The sequence below is a fragment of the Orbicella faveolata genome, unplaced genomic scaffold (assembly GCF_042242905.1).
Source record: "Orbicella faveolata isolate gen_17 unplaced genomic scaffold, um_ofav_v1 contig_13, whole genome shotgun sequence".
NCBI lineage: Eukaryota > Metazoa > Cnidaria > Anthozoa > Scleractinia > Merulinidae > Orbicella > Orbicella faveolata.
Genome location: NW_028301540.1, coordinates 7,353,405 through 7,370,864, shown reverse-complemented (window position 1 = coordinate 7,370,864; position 17,460 = coordinate 7,353,405). Strand labels below are relative to the sequence as shown.

The 17,460-nt window shown below is 38.5% G+C and overlaps 2 protein-coding genes across 8 annotated transcripts in view; one reads left to right on the top strand and one right to left on the bottom strand.

The window, feature by feature from the left end:
- The first annotated feature begins 317 nt into the window (after positions 1-317).
- LOC110069644 (cyclin-dependent kinase 6-like) overlaps positions 318-17,460 on the top strand; it is a 23,976-nt gene continuing 6,833 nt past the window's right edge. The window contains exons 1-4 of one of the 5 annotated variants that reach the window (XM_020777172.2): positions 318-461; positions 10,372-10,419; positions 12,518-12,944; positions 16,746-16,884. In XM_020777172.2, coding sequence (XP_020632831.2) covers positions 12,736-12,944; positions 16,746-16,884 — 348 coding nt within the window. In that variant the 5' untranslated portion in view covers positions 318-461; positions 10,372-10,419; positions 12,518-12,735. Of the gene's footprint in view, positions 462-1,997; positions 2,094-10,371; positions 10,420-11,921; positions 12,273-12,517; positions 12,945-16,745; positions 16,885-17,460 lie in introns of those variants that run through there. The other 4 variants (XM_020777170.2, XM_020777174.2, XM_020777173.2 and 1 more) reach the window with 4 other exon arrangements.
- Positions 15,582-17,460, bottom strand: part of LOC110069649 (THUMP domain-containing protein 1-like) — a 17,401-nt gene continuing 15,522 nt past the window's right edge. For 2 of the 3 annotated variants that reach the window (XM_089284402.1, XM_089284403.1), the window contains 2 exons: positions 16,795-16,892; positions 15,582-16,028 (listed from right to left, as the gene is read on the bottom strand). The gene's annotated coding sequence lies outside the window, so the exon portion shown is untranslated. The remainder of the gene's footprint in view (positions 16,029-16,794; positions 16,893-17,460) is intronic. The other variant, XM_089284404.1, reaches the window with a different exon arrangement.

The following is a 17,460-nucleotide window of genomic DNA, read 5'->3' as shown; positions in this document are numbered from 1 at the left end:
TCGTCATTTTAAGCTTATCGTTTAATTTAACCAGCAATTGTCTTGACAATTTCCTAACGTGACAGATTGAAGCGGGCCGGTCGATGCTAACTTTGGAGAAAAAGGTGGTAATCACTTCCTGTTTCAGGATTCAATTCAGTGGCTATCATATCCACATTGTGTGAGGGGTCAGTACATTGATATACCGGGTAATAAGGCTTTCAATTGTCTGAATACGACCCTTGAATATAAAATATCCATAAAGTAACCTTTAGTCTACCGCCCATATTTCACACGTAAGCCAGCCCTGTAATTGGCCACTTCAAGGGTGTATAAATTAACAGAAGTTTACTGCACGCGTGGCGATTGAACAGATTGAATGATCGGCAAAGAAACACCGGCAAATTTGTTGCTGCCCAGCAGTCCGTCAGTATTGCTTTGGAAATCTGTCTCAGTGAACGGTTTGTTGGAATATTTCAGTGGTGAGTGTACAGCCGGGTATCAGTTTGCTAATGTATGAGTGAAAAGCGAAAGCCGGCCGGTAAATGCTCTTTCTTCCTGTATATATATAGAGGTTATACAACACACCATTGTCGAATAAGCACTCGAAACCATGTGTCATTATTCAGTCAAAGTTTTTGTTTTTTTATCACAGCTTAGTTACAAGCTGTATAGTTTAATAGTAGAATGGAACATTTTATTCTGCTGGCGATTGCTGAGATTGGTTTCGTGGGTTTTAGAGAAGGTTATCAAGACCTCCATCAACGTGGAAATCCGTTTATGAGATATCGAGGACGTCAATAGCATCATAGGTTTCCTTTGAAACCGGGGCTAGCTAGTTGAAAACCCAGTATTTGTGTTTGATTTTGGGTTGTGCGTACGCCTCTGGGCTGCCAACTCGATGACAAAGTGAAAGTTTTTCAAGCTATTGAATTTAAATCACAACCGCATACCGGCAGGGGTCATGAGTCTCAAGAATGGGTCGATGAAAGTAGGTAGAAAAGGGAGTACTTTGGTGATGATTAAAAGAATGCCTCGTGAAGGAAGCCAAAAAGAGGAGGAAACAAAAGAGAAAAAAAAGATCATTGCGAAGTCGAGTGACCTCTTACCTTTCTTGTGTTGATATTGGTTTAAATTTATCTCTTAACTCTGATTATTATACACAGAACTAATAATAATAAAAAAATGCAGACATTGAAAGACTAGAAAGAGGATTTACACATGAACTCGATCAAATACCGCCGGAAGACATTCCTGTGGATTTACGAAATTTATCTGTTACTTTTGTGAAACCGTAGTAACTTCTCTTAAATCTTTTAAAAAGAGTTTCAAGTTGGAAACTTAAATAGGAAGTTAAAGGCACTTGATCAATTGTAGATAAGCCCATATTCATCACGGAAAATGGTTTTAAGTGTCAGCCTTCCTCCGAGAGGCCCATCCAGGGAAGAAACAAAGCTCCGTTTGAATATTTTCTTCACTGTATAAAATAGCTTCAGTCTGTAAAGATCCCTCACTTTTTTGTTTAATGTTTTTGAACGGTTTTTACGCATAGAGAGTTCAACTTGAACAGTCGTTGACATTTGCCTCTCCTTCTCTGGAATGCTTTCTTCCTGACACGGCTGGTGGTTGGGGCTGGTAGTTTAATAACGGTACATGCTATTTCGCACGATCAAGATGCAAGTTGATTCCGTGTGGAGGTTATCACAATAATAGATCTCACCACAAAAGGAAAGTAGTTTTGTAGATCTCGTCAAATTCTCCCAACCTGCCGATTTACAAGTTAACATCAAACGCCGCGTAGACAGGAGACAAAAAATGTTATAATTGAGTCCCATAAATCAGCCAATGATTTTTGGTGAATAATGCGTTGAACGTGTGGAACAGAGGCCCTGGAGGAAACCGCTCTGAGCTTATGTTAAACAGAGCCCTGCATTTTCGAAGTGACGTAAATGCCTCATTTGAACTCAATTTTCAGATAAACCGCTTATATGATTTAGGCGTAATCGACACAAGTGTAGAGAAATGCTATACACACAAGCGTTGGCAGCTAGCGGTGCATCAGGTGGACTTCGACAAGTTTCTCCACCATTTACTTTGGAATTGAACTGGTAGAGGTATGCTAAATTGAAAACACCTGCAATAGAAACTATCTTTACAGGTCTAATAAGAGTTAGCTGCTATTCTAATAGTAACTGAATCTATAAATCGAGACGGCGGATAAGAGAATTGACCATATTATTTAACAGAAAGACAATATCTGTGAGTACGGTCAAGATCCTCTATCGGGAATTTGCAAAAGTTTATTTTTATAGCAATCCACCAACTAAAAAACTCGCTTATCACTTTGATTTGAAGTTGCTTCACACTTAAGCAACTTGTCTTCTGTTGTATTCTAAGTGTCGCATCGGTCTTCGAGTTCGAAGAGTGTTAAACAAGCCCTCGAAAGTTAAAATGAATTTTGGCGGTCGCCGCAACATATTCTGTAAATCCGAACCATTCCCTCAAAGAAATAATCCTTCGATAGGGACGAAATGGGCGGCCTTAATACAGAATACACTGCACTAAAAACGTCATGGTGAAACGCGGATCTGTTAAGATCTCCATGTCATAGCTAGCTATGTGTGCTTTCGACAAGTTTGCGACAATTTATACGAGGTACGCGTATGATGTTATCCCAAAATACCACGACGCACCAAAATTTACGACCTCGGGAAAACATTGTACGAAATAACACCATGTCCGCTTTCCTGTGACTTCCCTCCAACGACGACAACTGAACTGCGACAGTTGCAACCAGTTTTATAAAGAAAGAGGTCTTATCGGTGGCGCAATTTTTGAAATAATTTTCTTTTTAAATTTCCTCTTAATAGATGGGTGTTTACATCAAAATCGCCATGATAAACTCTTGATTCCGACGGTTAGGTTGGTTGGACATTAAAAGGATCACAAATTTAATTTTCTATAACCAAACTGTGGTTTACTCGAGAGATTATCTAAGTTTTACCAACTCATGCTAGAATCTCAGTTGGATAATCTATAAATACATGGTATCTGAAGGGTCCTAAAGTTTGATCTTCCGATGGTATATGATGTAATCATCAAGTTTGGCACTATTCGGAATTTTTCATTTGATTATTAATGTCTTATCATGGTCAGTGTAGTCCTGTTACATAAAGTGATTATTTTAAATTATAATTGGCTGGGAGTTAAGTTACTTTTTGATGGTTTACAAGTGCATGCCAGCTTTTCCATGGTGGCCATATTGGCATTCCTAAACAATTGAAAATGCCGCCAGCCACATAAGAAAAAACTCATTTCCCACTGAGAGAGAAATTTTACTTAGTTAAATCGCGTTAATTAAATTGATAATGTGTGTTCGCAAACAGTCGATTTGGGACACAAACATGGCCGCGGGACCTTGACGTTATGTGGTTTGCTGCGCTTTTGCAAGTTTTGAAAATGGGTTTGAAGTGAAACCGAAAAACAGTTTTAAACATGTTTCGACAGTCCTTCTTCTACCAAAAGAGGATCCTCTCTTGACAGAGCTCATATTGCTTTTAACAAGATGTTAATTCTTTGGCACGGTTTCCCTCTTGTCAGGAGATGTTCTCTTATTTCTTCTTACATGTTCCAAGATGACCTCTTGTTTTTGTTGGGTTGCAATAGATAGCTTGGTTATTAAAAAAATCCGCGGAATTTCTCTGTGCTTTTGGCCAGTGACAAGTTAATAGCACTTATGGGAATTAAACAAGCGATTTACTTTTACACTGTGGTGATCCAAGCACTTCACTTGCTTTTGATACACTCCACTAGAGAAACCCCCCAAGTTGGTAAATGGCAAGGTTTCGACCTTATTTAAGTAATCCTGACTTGAGAGACAATGTTCCAGAATTCTAGAACAATAACAGAAAAGTGTACTTTGGGGAGTAAGCGGGAACCAAGCTTAAAACTCAAGAAAGAAAATGTCTACCTGAAACTGAAATACGCGCGCGCTCATTGGTCCACGCCTCTGAGTATGTAAACGCGGTTGTGACGTTTTAGATTCGGGCGTATTTTTGAGAAATATTTTATAAAAGCAAAAGAGTACTTTATCCGTGTTTACATGGCCTCATCTAAATACGAGAGGGGTTGGGAGGATTCTCGAAAGTTATGCAAACTTTCGGTTGCGTCACGGGTTTGCATAACTGGCTCGAATTCTCTCAGTCCCCATGGTGTTTAGATGAAGCTATGTAAACACAGAAAAAGTGCTCTATTGCTTAATTGGAAGATAACAAGTTGCGAAGTTAGCATGGCAGCGCGACCTGTTTCAATTGTTTTTACTATTTACTTTTAATTCAGTTGTTCACAGAGTGTTTTATAGTGTATACACACCTCTAGCTTTCCACCCATTTTACTCCCAGGCCGGTACAAATCTCAGTGATCAGTGATTAAACTATGAACAATCCAAAAAAAAAAAAAAAAAAGAACACTGGACAGGTCTGGCCTTAATTTCTGACAAACAACGTATATTTCCGTGTCTTCCCATCTTTTCTTATAATGGCCACCGATTTTTGTTGGACTGCGTACTGAGCAAACTGCTGGCTAGGGTTCTTACATATTTTGTCGTCTTATCAATTCTACGTACGTGCATCTGGAATACGAAGGAAATTAGAGTCTCACTGAAGATTACATTTGTGTTCCAGCAAAGCTGACAGACGATGAAGCTGAAAAAATATTCCAACACTCTGACAGGGGAAAATATCTCCGAACAGCTAATTAAACAAAGAATCTGGGGTAAAGTTCAATTATCCCCCTTTGAAATTCCGGTTTGCAAGGAAAGCTGTAAAACAGAATGATTACTTTTAAGATTAGATCATTTCAGAGAAAAGGATTATGCTTTAATCGTTGAATCGCAATTAATCATTTTCTCATTCAGTCACACGTCAAGGCCAAGCAACCAATTGTCTAAGTGGAATATTAAGCTATTCAGAATTCCATATCTTGGGTATTTTGATTAAAATAGATCAAAATACGATGAAGCTCTTAAATGAAATGCTACCTAGCACTGTCGTAACAAGGGCAAATTAATACCTTTTGTTCTCGAAGGGCAAAGTTGTCGTTTTAGGTAAGCAAAAAATATCAGCTAGACTTCTAAGGTTTCGGAACGATAAAACTGAAAAAGTTTGAAAAATCGGGGAATGAAATACCGTTACCTAAAGTAGTTTACAACGAGATATATTTATCTACAGAATATGAACAACATCTAATGTGTTAACCGGACACAAATATTTTACCAAAGCACAAGAACGATGTGAAAAACAGCCGACTTGGCGGTAAATTGGTACTAAACGTTTCCTCGTGCGGTGCACGGTATCTTAGCTGTTCCTTGTCCTGGAAAGTAAAAGTCTGGGGAGGGCTCTCTTTTCCTTTACATGACTGTGCAGCTGTAGAATTGCGCTCCCTGTAGAGGTGAGCAGCTATATACGCGGCACTATTGAAGTGAAAAAAGCATTAAATGGTGTATGACTGCAAAGAACTGATAACACAGTAGAGTGAATCGATCCTCTCGTGTAAACGACCTTTAACAAGAGAACAGAGACGAAGGGACAGACGAGGGCAGATTAAGGGGAACAAAATCATGGAATTTGAACACGGACTCAACATAAAACTTCCCAAAGATAGGATTTTCCACGTGGGTTTTAGACCCTTACTTCTCGAGATATTTGCTCTACATCACGGGAGTAGGTATATTGTTAAATCCGTTCTCAATTATCAAAGCTTGCCAGCTCTTCTGACGTAATTGCAATGAAAAAAATCTTTTTTTGAAATACTTAACTTCACTCCCACGAAGAGGCCAAGACATGATTATAAATAACTGAGCGTAATTCGCTGGTTTCAGTCCAAATAATGATAACAATATTTAATTTCATATCAATGATATAGATTAGCTACTACGCCACAGATATGAACGGACACGCACGCAAACAAACACTGATGTCTGAAGGAACTGATTACCAATTCAATTCTCCAGACTAGGCAGTAATATGTGAAATGAAGTAAGACTAGTAAAGAGAATTTACATGTGAAATCAGGGCTAATATCTGGAAGTTGTTATTCGATGTTATGCGTCGTTTAAAACAGCAGCTGCAGTGAAAACCTTCACGAGGGATGGCCGCTCAATAGCTATTTGCCCTCTCATTGCCTACTCTCAGCTCCTTGAATGTCGATAGTTTAGTACCGAGAGGTTTTCCAACTGCTTTAACTTTCAGGCGCCAAACAATCCTGCCTCTAGCACTCAGAAACGTTTATCTACAAAGCTTTAAAGCTCAGAAAGTTCCGACACTGATTCTGAACCTACAAGCTGGTAATACCGGTAAGAACCCGGCCCAGGCGGTCTGTAATCGCACTGAATGTGAACCGAAATACAGCATGTGGAGTCATTCACCGGTATTATCACTAAAGTAATGTATTTAATAGGGTCCCGAGTGGCTCCTCAGGCCTAATTGTCTTTGCATTCTTTGTAGCGGACCTCTCAGTACAGCTAAGTGTTACTTCACTGCACAACCGTCCGTTACTTTCAACGTTTTTTGCTGTTCGTCACGAAGTCACAAAGTGCAGTCCCGACCGATTTTTCGAACCCTCTTTTGCCGAAGCAATTGTTTGCTCCCTTGGCAAACTAAAATGTAGGCGGAAATTAACTCTCGATTTTTCCAACTGCCGGTGTTTTAAAACCAATTTCCGTTCCCCCAGGTGCATCGAAAGATCGGGACCACACGTTGTTTACTTTGAGGTTTTATGCTAAGTGGTCAGTATTGTATGACGCCACCGATGCATTCACAGAACAGGTGGTAAAGCCGCCAGTCTGGGGCTATATCAGGCAATACCACGACGACTGAAACACGTTGCAACACAATCGACTGCCGGGGACTTTGAGACCTCATGATTACGGAGACCACGAGTACTGAATCAAAAAAAATAATAATAATAATAAAAATACGAGGAAAAAAACGTGCTACGAGAGGTAGACTGTTACGTTCTTAGGCTCGGTTCGGTATCTGTGTAGGATATCAATACAACATTTTACGGTTTTCTCTGCATAATTATCGCTAACAAGGCATCATAAGTCATTTGTAGAGTGAAACACTATGTGAATACTTTGACCTATCAAATATGCGCTGCTGGGAATTTTATCGTTTGTGTGATTTCATCAGTTTTATTGGAGAGCTACCAAAACAGAAGGGAAACTCGTTAGCAGTAATTTCTTCATCGTTAAAAATTCTAACGTGTGAACACTGCCGCATTATCATTCCAGCAATATTTCTCCTCAGATAGATCTTTTCCGCGAAGCAAAGAATTGTATAACTCCTGCTTAGTTTAACAATAAACAAAACATGTTTTACCATTTAGACCTGTGTTTTTAAACCTTTATTGATTCAAGACATAACAAGCGGTGCTTTAAAGAGTTGATCAAAATTATGCTTTTGGACTCGTTGAAAGATATTGACGATCTTGTCATTTTTCGGGGGCATATTCTCATCCCATCTCCGATCCACCAACTGGGCAAGATGTCTTTGGGTGAGAACTACTAAAGAACACGAGACAGTTTAGTTCAAGAAGTTTTACGCCTCTTTTGGTCATTTATCTTTTTGTTTTTCTAAAAAAGAGCTCCTTATAAATTGTTTTCATGGTAGCTTATGGTATAGTAACCTTGCTTCCGTCGTGGGTGTGTCAAAAAGGAGATCTTTGAAATCAATTTAGGATGTAAGGGGCGGAACGAAATTCCATGTAACAAAGATAAATTGAGCAAAAATTTGCTACCAAAGGCAATAGCTTACTCAAACCCGAGTGGTGCAAACACATGCAAATCTCCTCTGATATCTGATGTTTGTTATCCCAGCGACCTGCATGCTTGCTACATACAAACTTCGGGAGCCAGACAAGGCCCGTTTTGTTTTGCGTAAATGTTCTGTTCTGGAGGACCGGAAAAGAGATTGCCATCATATTTTTTCAAGGCACTCAACGTAATTGACGTTGTGAATCAATATTGTTGCCAGTCGAGGCTAAAATTACGACACTAACCAAATTTCCTTTATGTCGTTCATTGATTTAAGAGCATTAGAAACAACAAACGAAAGTAAAACATGCCTTTATGGGGCGTAAAATGCTAAAAATGACAGTCAGGGATGGGCAACAGTAACATAGATCTACACCTGTGTTTGACATTGACTTTTAGAAGCGTTAAGGACAACGATTACAAAAACAGAGCAACAAGTCGCGAAAGAAGAGTATTAGTCAGCCATCGTCAGTCTCGAAAAGCCAGCTGAATGGATATGACCGGCTATGGGACATGTTTTGGTTCTTTTAGTAATGAATTTCCGCTTAGCCCTTGAAATCTGAACCATAAAACCCTGATCAAAATACGAAAGTGAAATGAAATTAATCATGCAAAGAAAATCGAGATCCGTCCTTCACCTTTAAATATTATGTAATGAAGAATATAACGCAAAGAAGTAAAGTCAAGTGTTGCAAATCAAAGATGTATCAAAATAGCATTGATGAATTTGTCTATTCTCTTTACCTGTTTGCTTGACAATGTGTTCACAAGGAGAATATAGGAGAATATCGATGTGGATTCTCCAAAGATATGTAAAAGACATATTAGCTTTTGTTACTGCTCTAAATGGACGCATCAATAGAATATTTCTATATCCTGTGTAAGAATATGCACAGAGGCCTGTCTCGTGCATAGCGATATCATCAGTGAAAATTTGTGGTATTTGCTTTCGATTTCTTTTCGAAGTTTCAAGATATCGTATATCAGTTTCTATTTCTAAGAATTTACAACCCTTCACTTGCAAGAGCAAGACCCTCAGATGTGTCAAGAACTAGCTTCTCCTTACAGTATCGATCAACTGATGAGAACAAAGAATACAATCAGCTAAGGGGATTTTGTCTTTATGTACCTCCAAATTTTCGGAAATAGCGGAGTGTAACAGTTAATTGGTGCTGGGTTGAATTAGATCGAGAGCCGGGTTGCTATATTAATCTGCTTACAATTTTCGAAACCGAAAGAGTTTTTTCGGTGGTAAATATTTACCTTTTCCCGCTGTCATCGATCGCTTCAACTTTTGCAAACACATTATCATCTTGTTAGCTAAGCTTACCGGAATTTCGATTAGAACAGGACATTTTTTTGGCTGTCAGCTTTAGTGAGCATCATGTAGCAACAGAACAAGAAGTTAGTTTTTTTTTCCCCAAAATAACTGAATCGAAAACGGCATCCGCCAGTAAATGAACAGGTAAGGTTAAGCAATCTGGGGTCAGTTACTTGCAAACGATAATCAAACTAATACCAGAGTGCAGCTTTCCCAGATCAGTGGTGCCTGAGACATATTTAAACGTAAGACGACATTTTATTTCTAGCCTGCACAAATTTATTTTTAAAAGGTGATTAAAAAAGCAAATACTAAATTTAGCATGGGTAACATATATAACAAATTAAAGGCAAATTTACAGGTAATGTGTAGACTGATGGAGTTTGGATCATCTAAATAGCTAAACCTATTTAATAAGTGGATAAAATTAATAAGTTACTTAGATTGTAAGACGATAATTGTTTCTTCATGAACTAAAAATTGCAGTCTATGAAACTCGCTTAATCATGGAAATATCATTCCAACAAGCAGAATATGAGTAGAAGTAATCAGTTACTACCAAGCAGGGATGCGATCACCATAACCATATTATCAAGAAAATTACGAATGGAATACACATTTTAAACGACTATTTAGGCAGGGTAGCTTGCTGCAAAGACGCTACTCTGGGTGTTACAAACCGGCCTACTGAAGAGCGTATGTAGACCAATTTAGAATCGAAGTTGTAAATATTTAATATTCTTGGCTCTGCGATTATGCTCTCATTACTTCAAAATGAGTTTCCTCATTGGCCGATAGATATTTTTGTCACGAAAGTTTCGTTTGTCATCGAGTTACGTAATTACATTCCAGAGAATTGATTTCGAACGTTTGATTGACATTTACACCTCGTGATCAATTAAATAATTTTGTAAATAGGTTCATTGATCAGTGTGATTAAAACCATTTGAACGAACGACGAGTGCTTTTTCTTCTACGATAACTTTCTTTTCGTTGACTTATTTAGCTATTCAAAATTTTAACACGCATTTTGTAGTAAAACTTTCAACATTCCGGCATGCTCCGTGTTTAGTTAAACTAACTTGAAGAGAAAACTAGAAGTCGCAATTGTTTTTACAATAAAGACAAAGTGGGTTCCCACTTCACATGTGTTTCTAAGTCTGTAAACCTTAGAACCTTAAGGTTTATTTATAGAGAACAATTAATAACCATGAGTTAACGCGGTATTACTTTGACTAAAACTTTATTGTCATTGTAGGTTGACGAGCTACAGCACATAACAGAACTGGTTATCACTTTAAAAAAGGTATTACCGTTTAACGCATTAATAAGCTCCTCTCTGGATTTTTTCAACAAGGCGCTGACTTTTTCCTTGTTCACTTTACCAACTTTATATTTAGTAACATTACTGTTTTATATATTTTTTTAGTTAAGCCTGCCTGCCTAGCTATCAACCTACCTACCTACATACCTGCGCTGCTTGATGCCTTCCTCAGAATTATAGCTTTAACCTGCCTGTAGCATGTCGCTCTGCTTTCTTGCTTGCTTACTGGATTACTATAGTAAATGACTATTATCTCCTTTCTTATTTGTTCCTTGACAGAGCACGTGTTTCGTTTTCATAGCGGTCGTCTGCTGGCCTTCATGTGACTCGTTGACGTGTATAAGATAATTTAAGATAGTTTACCTTCACCCTAACGCGCCCACACTTATCATAAGCCGCGTGACTTGTTAAAATTGCTATAATGAGTGACAGAGCAAGAAATGCTTGCTAATTGACTTATGTGGGTTTTGCACTTAAAACCATTCCTGACTATTCCAATAAAAAGCTCCAAAGACGAATTCCTCTTACTCTTTGTCATACTTTTCTTCTACTTTAACTTTTGAGAATTTGTTGCTCAATCAAGATCAGAGATAGTCGATGAATTTCTTCTCTTGTCCTCGGGATATTGTAACTGGAACTAAAGCTGTTTACCTTGAGAAAGGCAACGGGAGTATAAGAAAGTGAAATTCAACCTGTAGAAGGTCAATGGTTTCTGTGCTCAGTGTCGGCTCCGTTCAAAAGCCTCGTGTGAATAATGACGTAGGTTTTTCAGTGGGAAGTCACACAAAAAAATGCACAACAAGAGAGAAAAGAATGATGATTATTTAATTAAAGTCTGATTTCATCAGGGCTGATGCGGGAGTATTTCTGAAGCAGATCACTTTACCTGAATAGCTCAAGATTTCGCGTGAGCGTGCAATTCGGGGACTGTAATACCGAAATATGTTCCGTCCACGAGGGAATTTTAACGAGCGGCTTAAATATTGATGAAATTAAATCAATCAGCTCCTAATTACCGAATGTGAAAAACTCCAAACCGTGACGGGCAGGTAACTTGTGAGAAACAATTGGACCGTTCCACCTTGTGGCTTGTTTGTCAGCATTTCGCTCGTAAACAGTTTGATTAGGGACATTTAAACGTTGGCAAAGCCTCGCTTTGCCAATGAATGAGTACCAAAGACATCTGTCGCTCAATTTCCGATATTGTAATCGATTCTTCGGTTGCCTCGACAACGGACAAAGTCAATTAGATAAGATCTAGAAAATGTTGTCGAGGACTCCACCTCTTTGGGATGTTGATGGCTCTTGTGATCGACTCGAGTCAACATGTCCCGCTGAATTCCGGTGCCTTCGAGATTCTGTTGTATTGTTGTTGCTGAGTAGTTCTTTGAATGTACACAACGCTCTTAGAAGTTTGTGACCATTTTTTTGTGTGCAGAGTGAAATATGAGATGGGTCGCAGATGGTGCACCATGTGCTAGAAAACAACATTAGTTCTTTGGGTAATCATTGCTTTCCGTTTCTATCCAGTAGGTGGTCTCCGAGCTTCTTTTCTTTTTCCATGCAGAAAATTGTATTTTTAGGTTTCTCTAATTGCCTCCATTGGCCACTATCAGCGAGGGCGTGACAATGCCAGCCAATGAATAGATCCCGCATTCCGATACACAGACTGCAAAGCCCTCGGCAACCAATCACAAGCGTCGCTTGAGCAACAGGAAATAAATAGGCATAGACGCGCGCACGTGGTTAAAGCAGCGAACCTTGCAACCTTTATTTTGAAGTCTTCATGTGACTTTTTCATTCATTCAAATCTCCGCTTAGTGTTCGTGATCAAAGTAAGTCGCGCATCTTACCAGCGAGTAGATCGCGTTCTGGTGAACTGATTTAGGGGGAAAAAAAAAAGTGATAACCCAGCTATTTTAGCATTGTTTTACATAAATACCCAATTGAATTGAAACCGTATGCGACTTCTAATTCCTCCGAGACCAGAGCGGAATTGAAGTTGAATATTTACTTTCCATTTATGAAGCATTATCGAATCTCTAAACTCTTTTAGCGGACGATCCGATTGTGTGTTTAGCTCGTAGGACCCCAATTGTGAAGGGCAACTTCCATGGAAAATTGAGGAGCAGATTCATAGGATTTGGTGGCAATCCTTACAAGTTGGCCAACGCGATAAGAAGGGAAAGATTCTTGGATGTCAAGCCCTGGATGCTTCGCCATGTCACGCTAAAATGAGCAAAGCCTCGAGATTGAGACAGTGAACCTCGGCTACTGAACTGCTTTGAAATCGGAGCCATGGCTCAGAAGTACGAAGAGGTGGCTGAGATCGGGAATGGAGCGTATGGCACCGTGTATAAGGCTCGCGATCTTCAGAACGAAGGCCGTTTCGTGGCATTGAAGAGAGTCAGAATTGTAAACAGCGAAGAAGGAATGCCACTCTCCACAATCCGTGAAATAGCCCTCCTCAAGCAGATCGACAATTTCTCGCATGAAAACATCGTCAGGTAAGCTAAACGGTTTGTTTGACCTGTTTGAAGTATGGGCGATAAATATAAAGTGTTATTTTGGAGATCCAGAATTTTTGGTGTGTCTGTGGGTTGCTACACAAACTCCCGAGAACCTTGCGAAACCGTAACCCTTCCCTCATTGTACCAGATATCAACGCGAATATTTTTGTTTTATTTTATTTTTATTTATCCGCGCCAAGATTTCCCCTCCAAACACGAGAGGCCTAAATGATTAAACTTAGCTAAAAGAAAAAATTAAAAGAGGGATTTATATTCGTTAAATTTGGCCCTCAGCAAAGACGTATTAAAATTCATCTTTTGTTTAATTATAACATTCCGAGAGCTACCAAACCTGTAATTTCACAATTCAATTGTGTCCCGTTGAACACACTCCAGCCTCTCGGGCTTCTAGTCAAGTTCATTTTTTATTGCGCGAAATACAGCCGCATTCTGCAAGATCTTCTGCAGGTTCCAGGATAGAAATTAATTTAACCGCCGAAACATGTTTATATACCGCATAATTAAAGGCTTTAGCGCTTCAATAGATAACAATTAAAATCTTCACGGAATAAATCACTGTTCATTTGGTTGTATTCTGATGTTTTACTCTGTCCTGTGTCCATCTGGTTAGCATTGGATACGCGAGAATGTCAAAAAAAATTCCGACGAGGTCGAAAGCCTGACACGGCGGCCCAAGATTTTCATATCGGCTGCAAAGGAAGTTTGTGTATGTTTTGCTTTCACCGGAAGTAGGTTTTACCGGCCGAGTAGCAATGTGATTGGCTGAACGACTTCCCGCGATGTCGAGGGTAAATTTAAATCCCGTCTTTGAAAGTAACTCCATTTTTTGTTGCCGCAAAACCTCGAGAGTGCATTATTCGCGCTGAAAATCAACAGGACTCAGAAAGGGCGATGTTTACGTAACATTTACACCTTCCATTACACCGCACCAACTGCTGATGTCGTTTCTGGAAGCCCTGTTTACCTTAACTTGACGTCTCAAGTTTCTGAAATACGATTGACTGATGTCCGAGTCGACCTTTCAACGCTGCGTTTTATCTCGATGTGAAAACGAACAAACACAGCGAGTGGAGCATTTAATCACGGATTTACATTCTTGTGGGATTACCATAAAACTTTGACCTGTTTCTCAGCTTGAAAAAAGTGAGCGTTACGTATTCTTTGTCAAGGGCGGCCGAATTCATGTGATAGTCAGACAGTTCGATAAGAGCGCATTTCATTAAGTACACATTCTTTCTTAAAGTTCTGGGACTCGAAGGTTGACAATAAGAAATTTGATCAATAATTTGTTTTGACTAATAAATACTTTGTTATACACATATGCTTGGGAAATCATGCGATAATACGAGGACCTAAATGCGATCGCTTTCGATTTCACAAGTTTATTGCCGACGATTCATGCCTTGGTAGATGCATAATTCACAAGCTTCTGCTTGAAATACAAAAATCACCATTGATTACGACTTCAAAAGAAACAGCGCGCTTTTGTTTATTTTAGACTGTACCAACAAAATCCTTTGTTGAATTTTAAACAAATCCGGCCCGTCGATAAAGTTCTCTCATTGCTCTCGAAAGTAAATGAAAGAAATGGGAAGGACTCTTTTTGGTTTACCGCGAGAATAATACTCAACATTAAGCTGCAGTGTATGCTGTAAATGGTTCAACAAATGAGTATTAATTCAAAAAGGGTCATACTATCATTTCTGCTTGTTCCTTGATGTTAAGGATCTCTTAATTCTTAGAGTGTTTTCCCCAATCTCTCTTGTTCCACCTTCTGATCAACATTATTTTCATTTTTCATTCCATTCGCGACTGTCAAAGTCTCATTACGGATTGCGTGTTGTAAAACTGCATGTATAAATCGGCCCTCGACAATGGATCTCCAGTGGTTTAATTAGGCAGCAACCGTGTACGTGATTTTCACACTTACCTCGGTCCCAAGAGCACGACCTTCTAATAATTCAACCCTCCCTGCCATCAGGAAAATGACTTATGTGATCAGAGGGTGTTCATTCAATCTAAAAAGTCACATCATTTGTCTGTATGCCTCTTCTTTTTTCTCTTGACATTTCCTCCACTGAAACAACACACTTGTCATTTTTTGTTATGTTTTAAGAAGACTTAGATAAAAACTTGATTGAGCTAGTTCGGATAGAAAAATTAAGGTTTGATTGTCCCAATTCTTGTGCATACAGTTAATGGGCCCAAGTAATTCACAGTGCAGAACACTTCAATTTCCAAGCTGACCAATTAAGGTTGATTTCCATGAGGGCAAAAACATAACATAAGCTGACTTGATAATTAGCACCTTTTGTTAGGCAAATTTCCCAAGAAATGACCCTACTTAACAACACCTTGATGTGTCTGTGTATTTTGCTTAAGCTAATGCTTGCGCGCTAGTGAAAAAAACTTCCTTCAAATTTCTCTTTACAAAATTGATACACTGTCAAGCAAACAGGTACTAAAAAGAATGAAACTCTTAAACATGATGTTTCACTAAATTCTCCAAACTGTAGTGGAAAGTACTCAAATTTTTGGTGTGTTACCTGGTTCTCAGAACTTTCACCCTTCAGGTTATAATTATACACATTGGGTTCTGCACACACTTCAATATTTCACTAAAAAGCTGCTTTATTAGAATAAAAAACAGAAAAGTTTCTTTATTATTATGCATGTGTTAAATCTATGACACAACATATATGAAGAAGCCTAAAGCATGTATAATATTCTTATAAAACACTCTGGGAATTTGTGAACACTTGGGAAATGTAAAAAGCAGTCACCTGCACATGCTGTTCACATTTTCTACATTTCTCCTGTGTTCCCCAAATACCTATTGTGTTTTCTTGCAATGCAATAAATGACCTTATAAGCTTCTCTATTTGTTAACCAAAATCTCCACTTTTCTATAGCATGTTGAAGAGATGAACTCTAAAATTGGCGGCCCATTATGAACTAAATCCTTAAAATCTATCTCCTATTTCAGATGTGAATAAGTTCATGTATGTATGTGATTGCTCTTGATGAAATCCATTGACTCTTGAGGCTCTTTTTTTTTGTCTGAAGGAATAGAAAAATAACTATTTCAGACTAAAACAACTCAAATTTCCTTGGGCACACGTAGTGCATATACCATATTTATTTGATATCACACCAAGGGTGCTTATTGAATTGTTGGATCTTAAGAGTGGGTGCTTATGCGAGGTGGGCACTTATTTGAGGCTGGGCACTTAATTGAAGAAATATGGTACTTCTTTGCATATACGTATCTAAAATTCCAGTTTCAACTTTCACTGCAACAATTGTGTACCATGGAATTTTTGATACCAAACAAGGATAACTCTTTTGTCTTCTAGTTAGGTTTGGTTCCCTGTTTGCTGTATTTTTCTCATTCACCCTTAAGGCATTCTTAAGCTTAACATCTTTAACTAGACTGTTGTGAATATTCATTTATTCTTATCCCTCTCATGGAGTCCCACAGATTGAAAATGGAACACACCCAAAATTCCATTTCGTAGGCTGAAATTACACTGTGAAACAAATTAAACCAAATGAAAGTACTACTCAAGACAGGGAACTTTTAATTGAATGGTCACACCCTTGATTTTCATGGACAAGACATCTAGAACCTCATTAGTTGTATTGAGGTGCGACTCTCTGGTAGTGATTGGGTTAAAAGCCTAGTGTATTATCTTGAGGGAATAATTAATTTGAGATTATAATTAAGTTGAAAAATTAATGGTTTTTCACGCAGATTTCTCTTGAATTTTTCCACAGGCTACTAGATGTGTTTCACACGACATCCCCATTGCGTCAAGAGACCCACCTCTCACTTGTATTCGAGCACATTGAGCAGGATCTCAGTGTTTACCTCGAGAACTGCCCTCAACCGGGACTGCCAGAGTGGAAAATCAAGGTGTGTAACTGTTAAGATGCATAAAATTATTATTAATCACATGCAAATCAAGACATATTTCACTCCCTCGGGAAAGCTATAGCTAAAGGAAAATTCATGCTCCAGGGAACATCACTTGATCTGAACAAGGCAATTAACACCTGAACTGTCAAAATAGATATACTGTTGAGTGCCTAAAAACCACTCGAAGTGTTTCATTTCTAAGGAACCTAAATCACCCACTTTTTTGTTTTGCTTCTGTTTTGCACTCAAACTACATGACTTTCATTTTCATCAATACCCTTGATGAACAATCCAGAGCTTAATTCATTGTACATGCATGAACACCAATTCCTTCAAAATTCTAATCAGGATAGAGATGTCTTCAATGTTTAGACTGCAATTTATGCAAATCCAGCTTTTGGAACCAAAAATATACAAAATGGTTCATTAGATATTTTGTGGTAGGTGTAATAACATTGGCCCTCTTCATAATACTCTGGATATTACCTGCAAATTTCACTCTGTTCTCAGCACAGCATGATCACTTAAAAGGTCACATTCTTTGAGATTTAGTTACTGGAACCACGTTCCTTT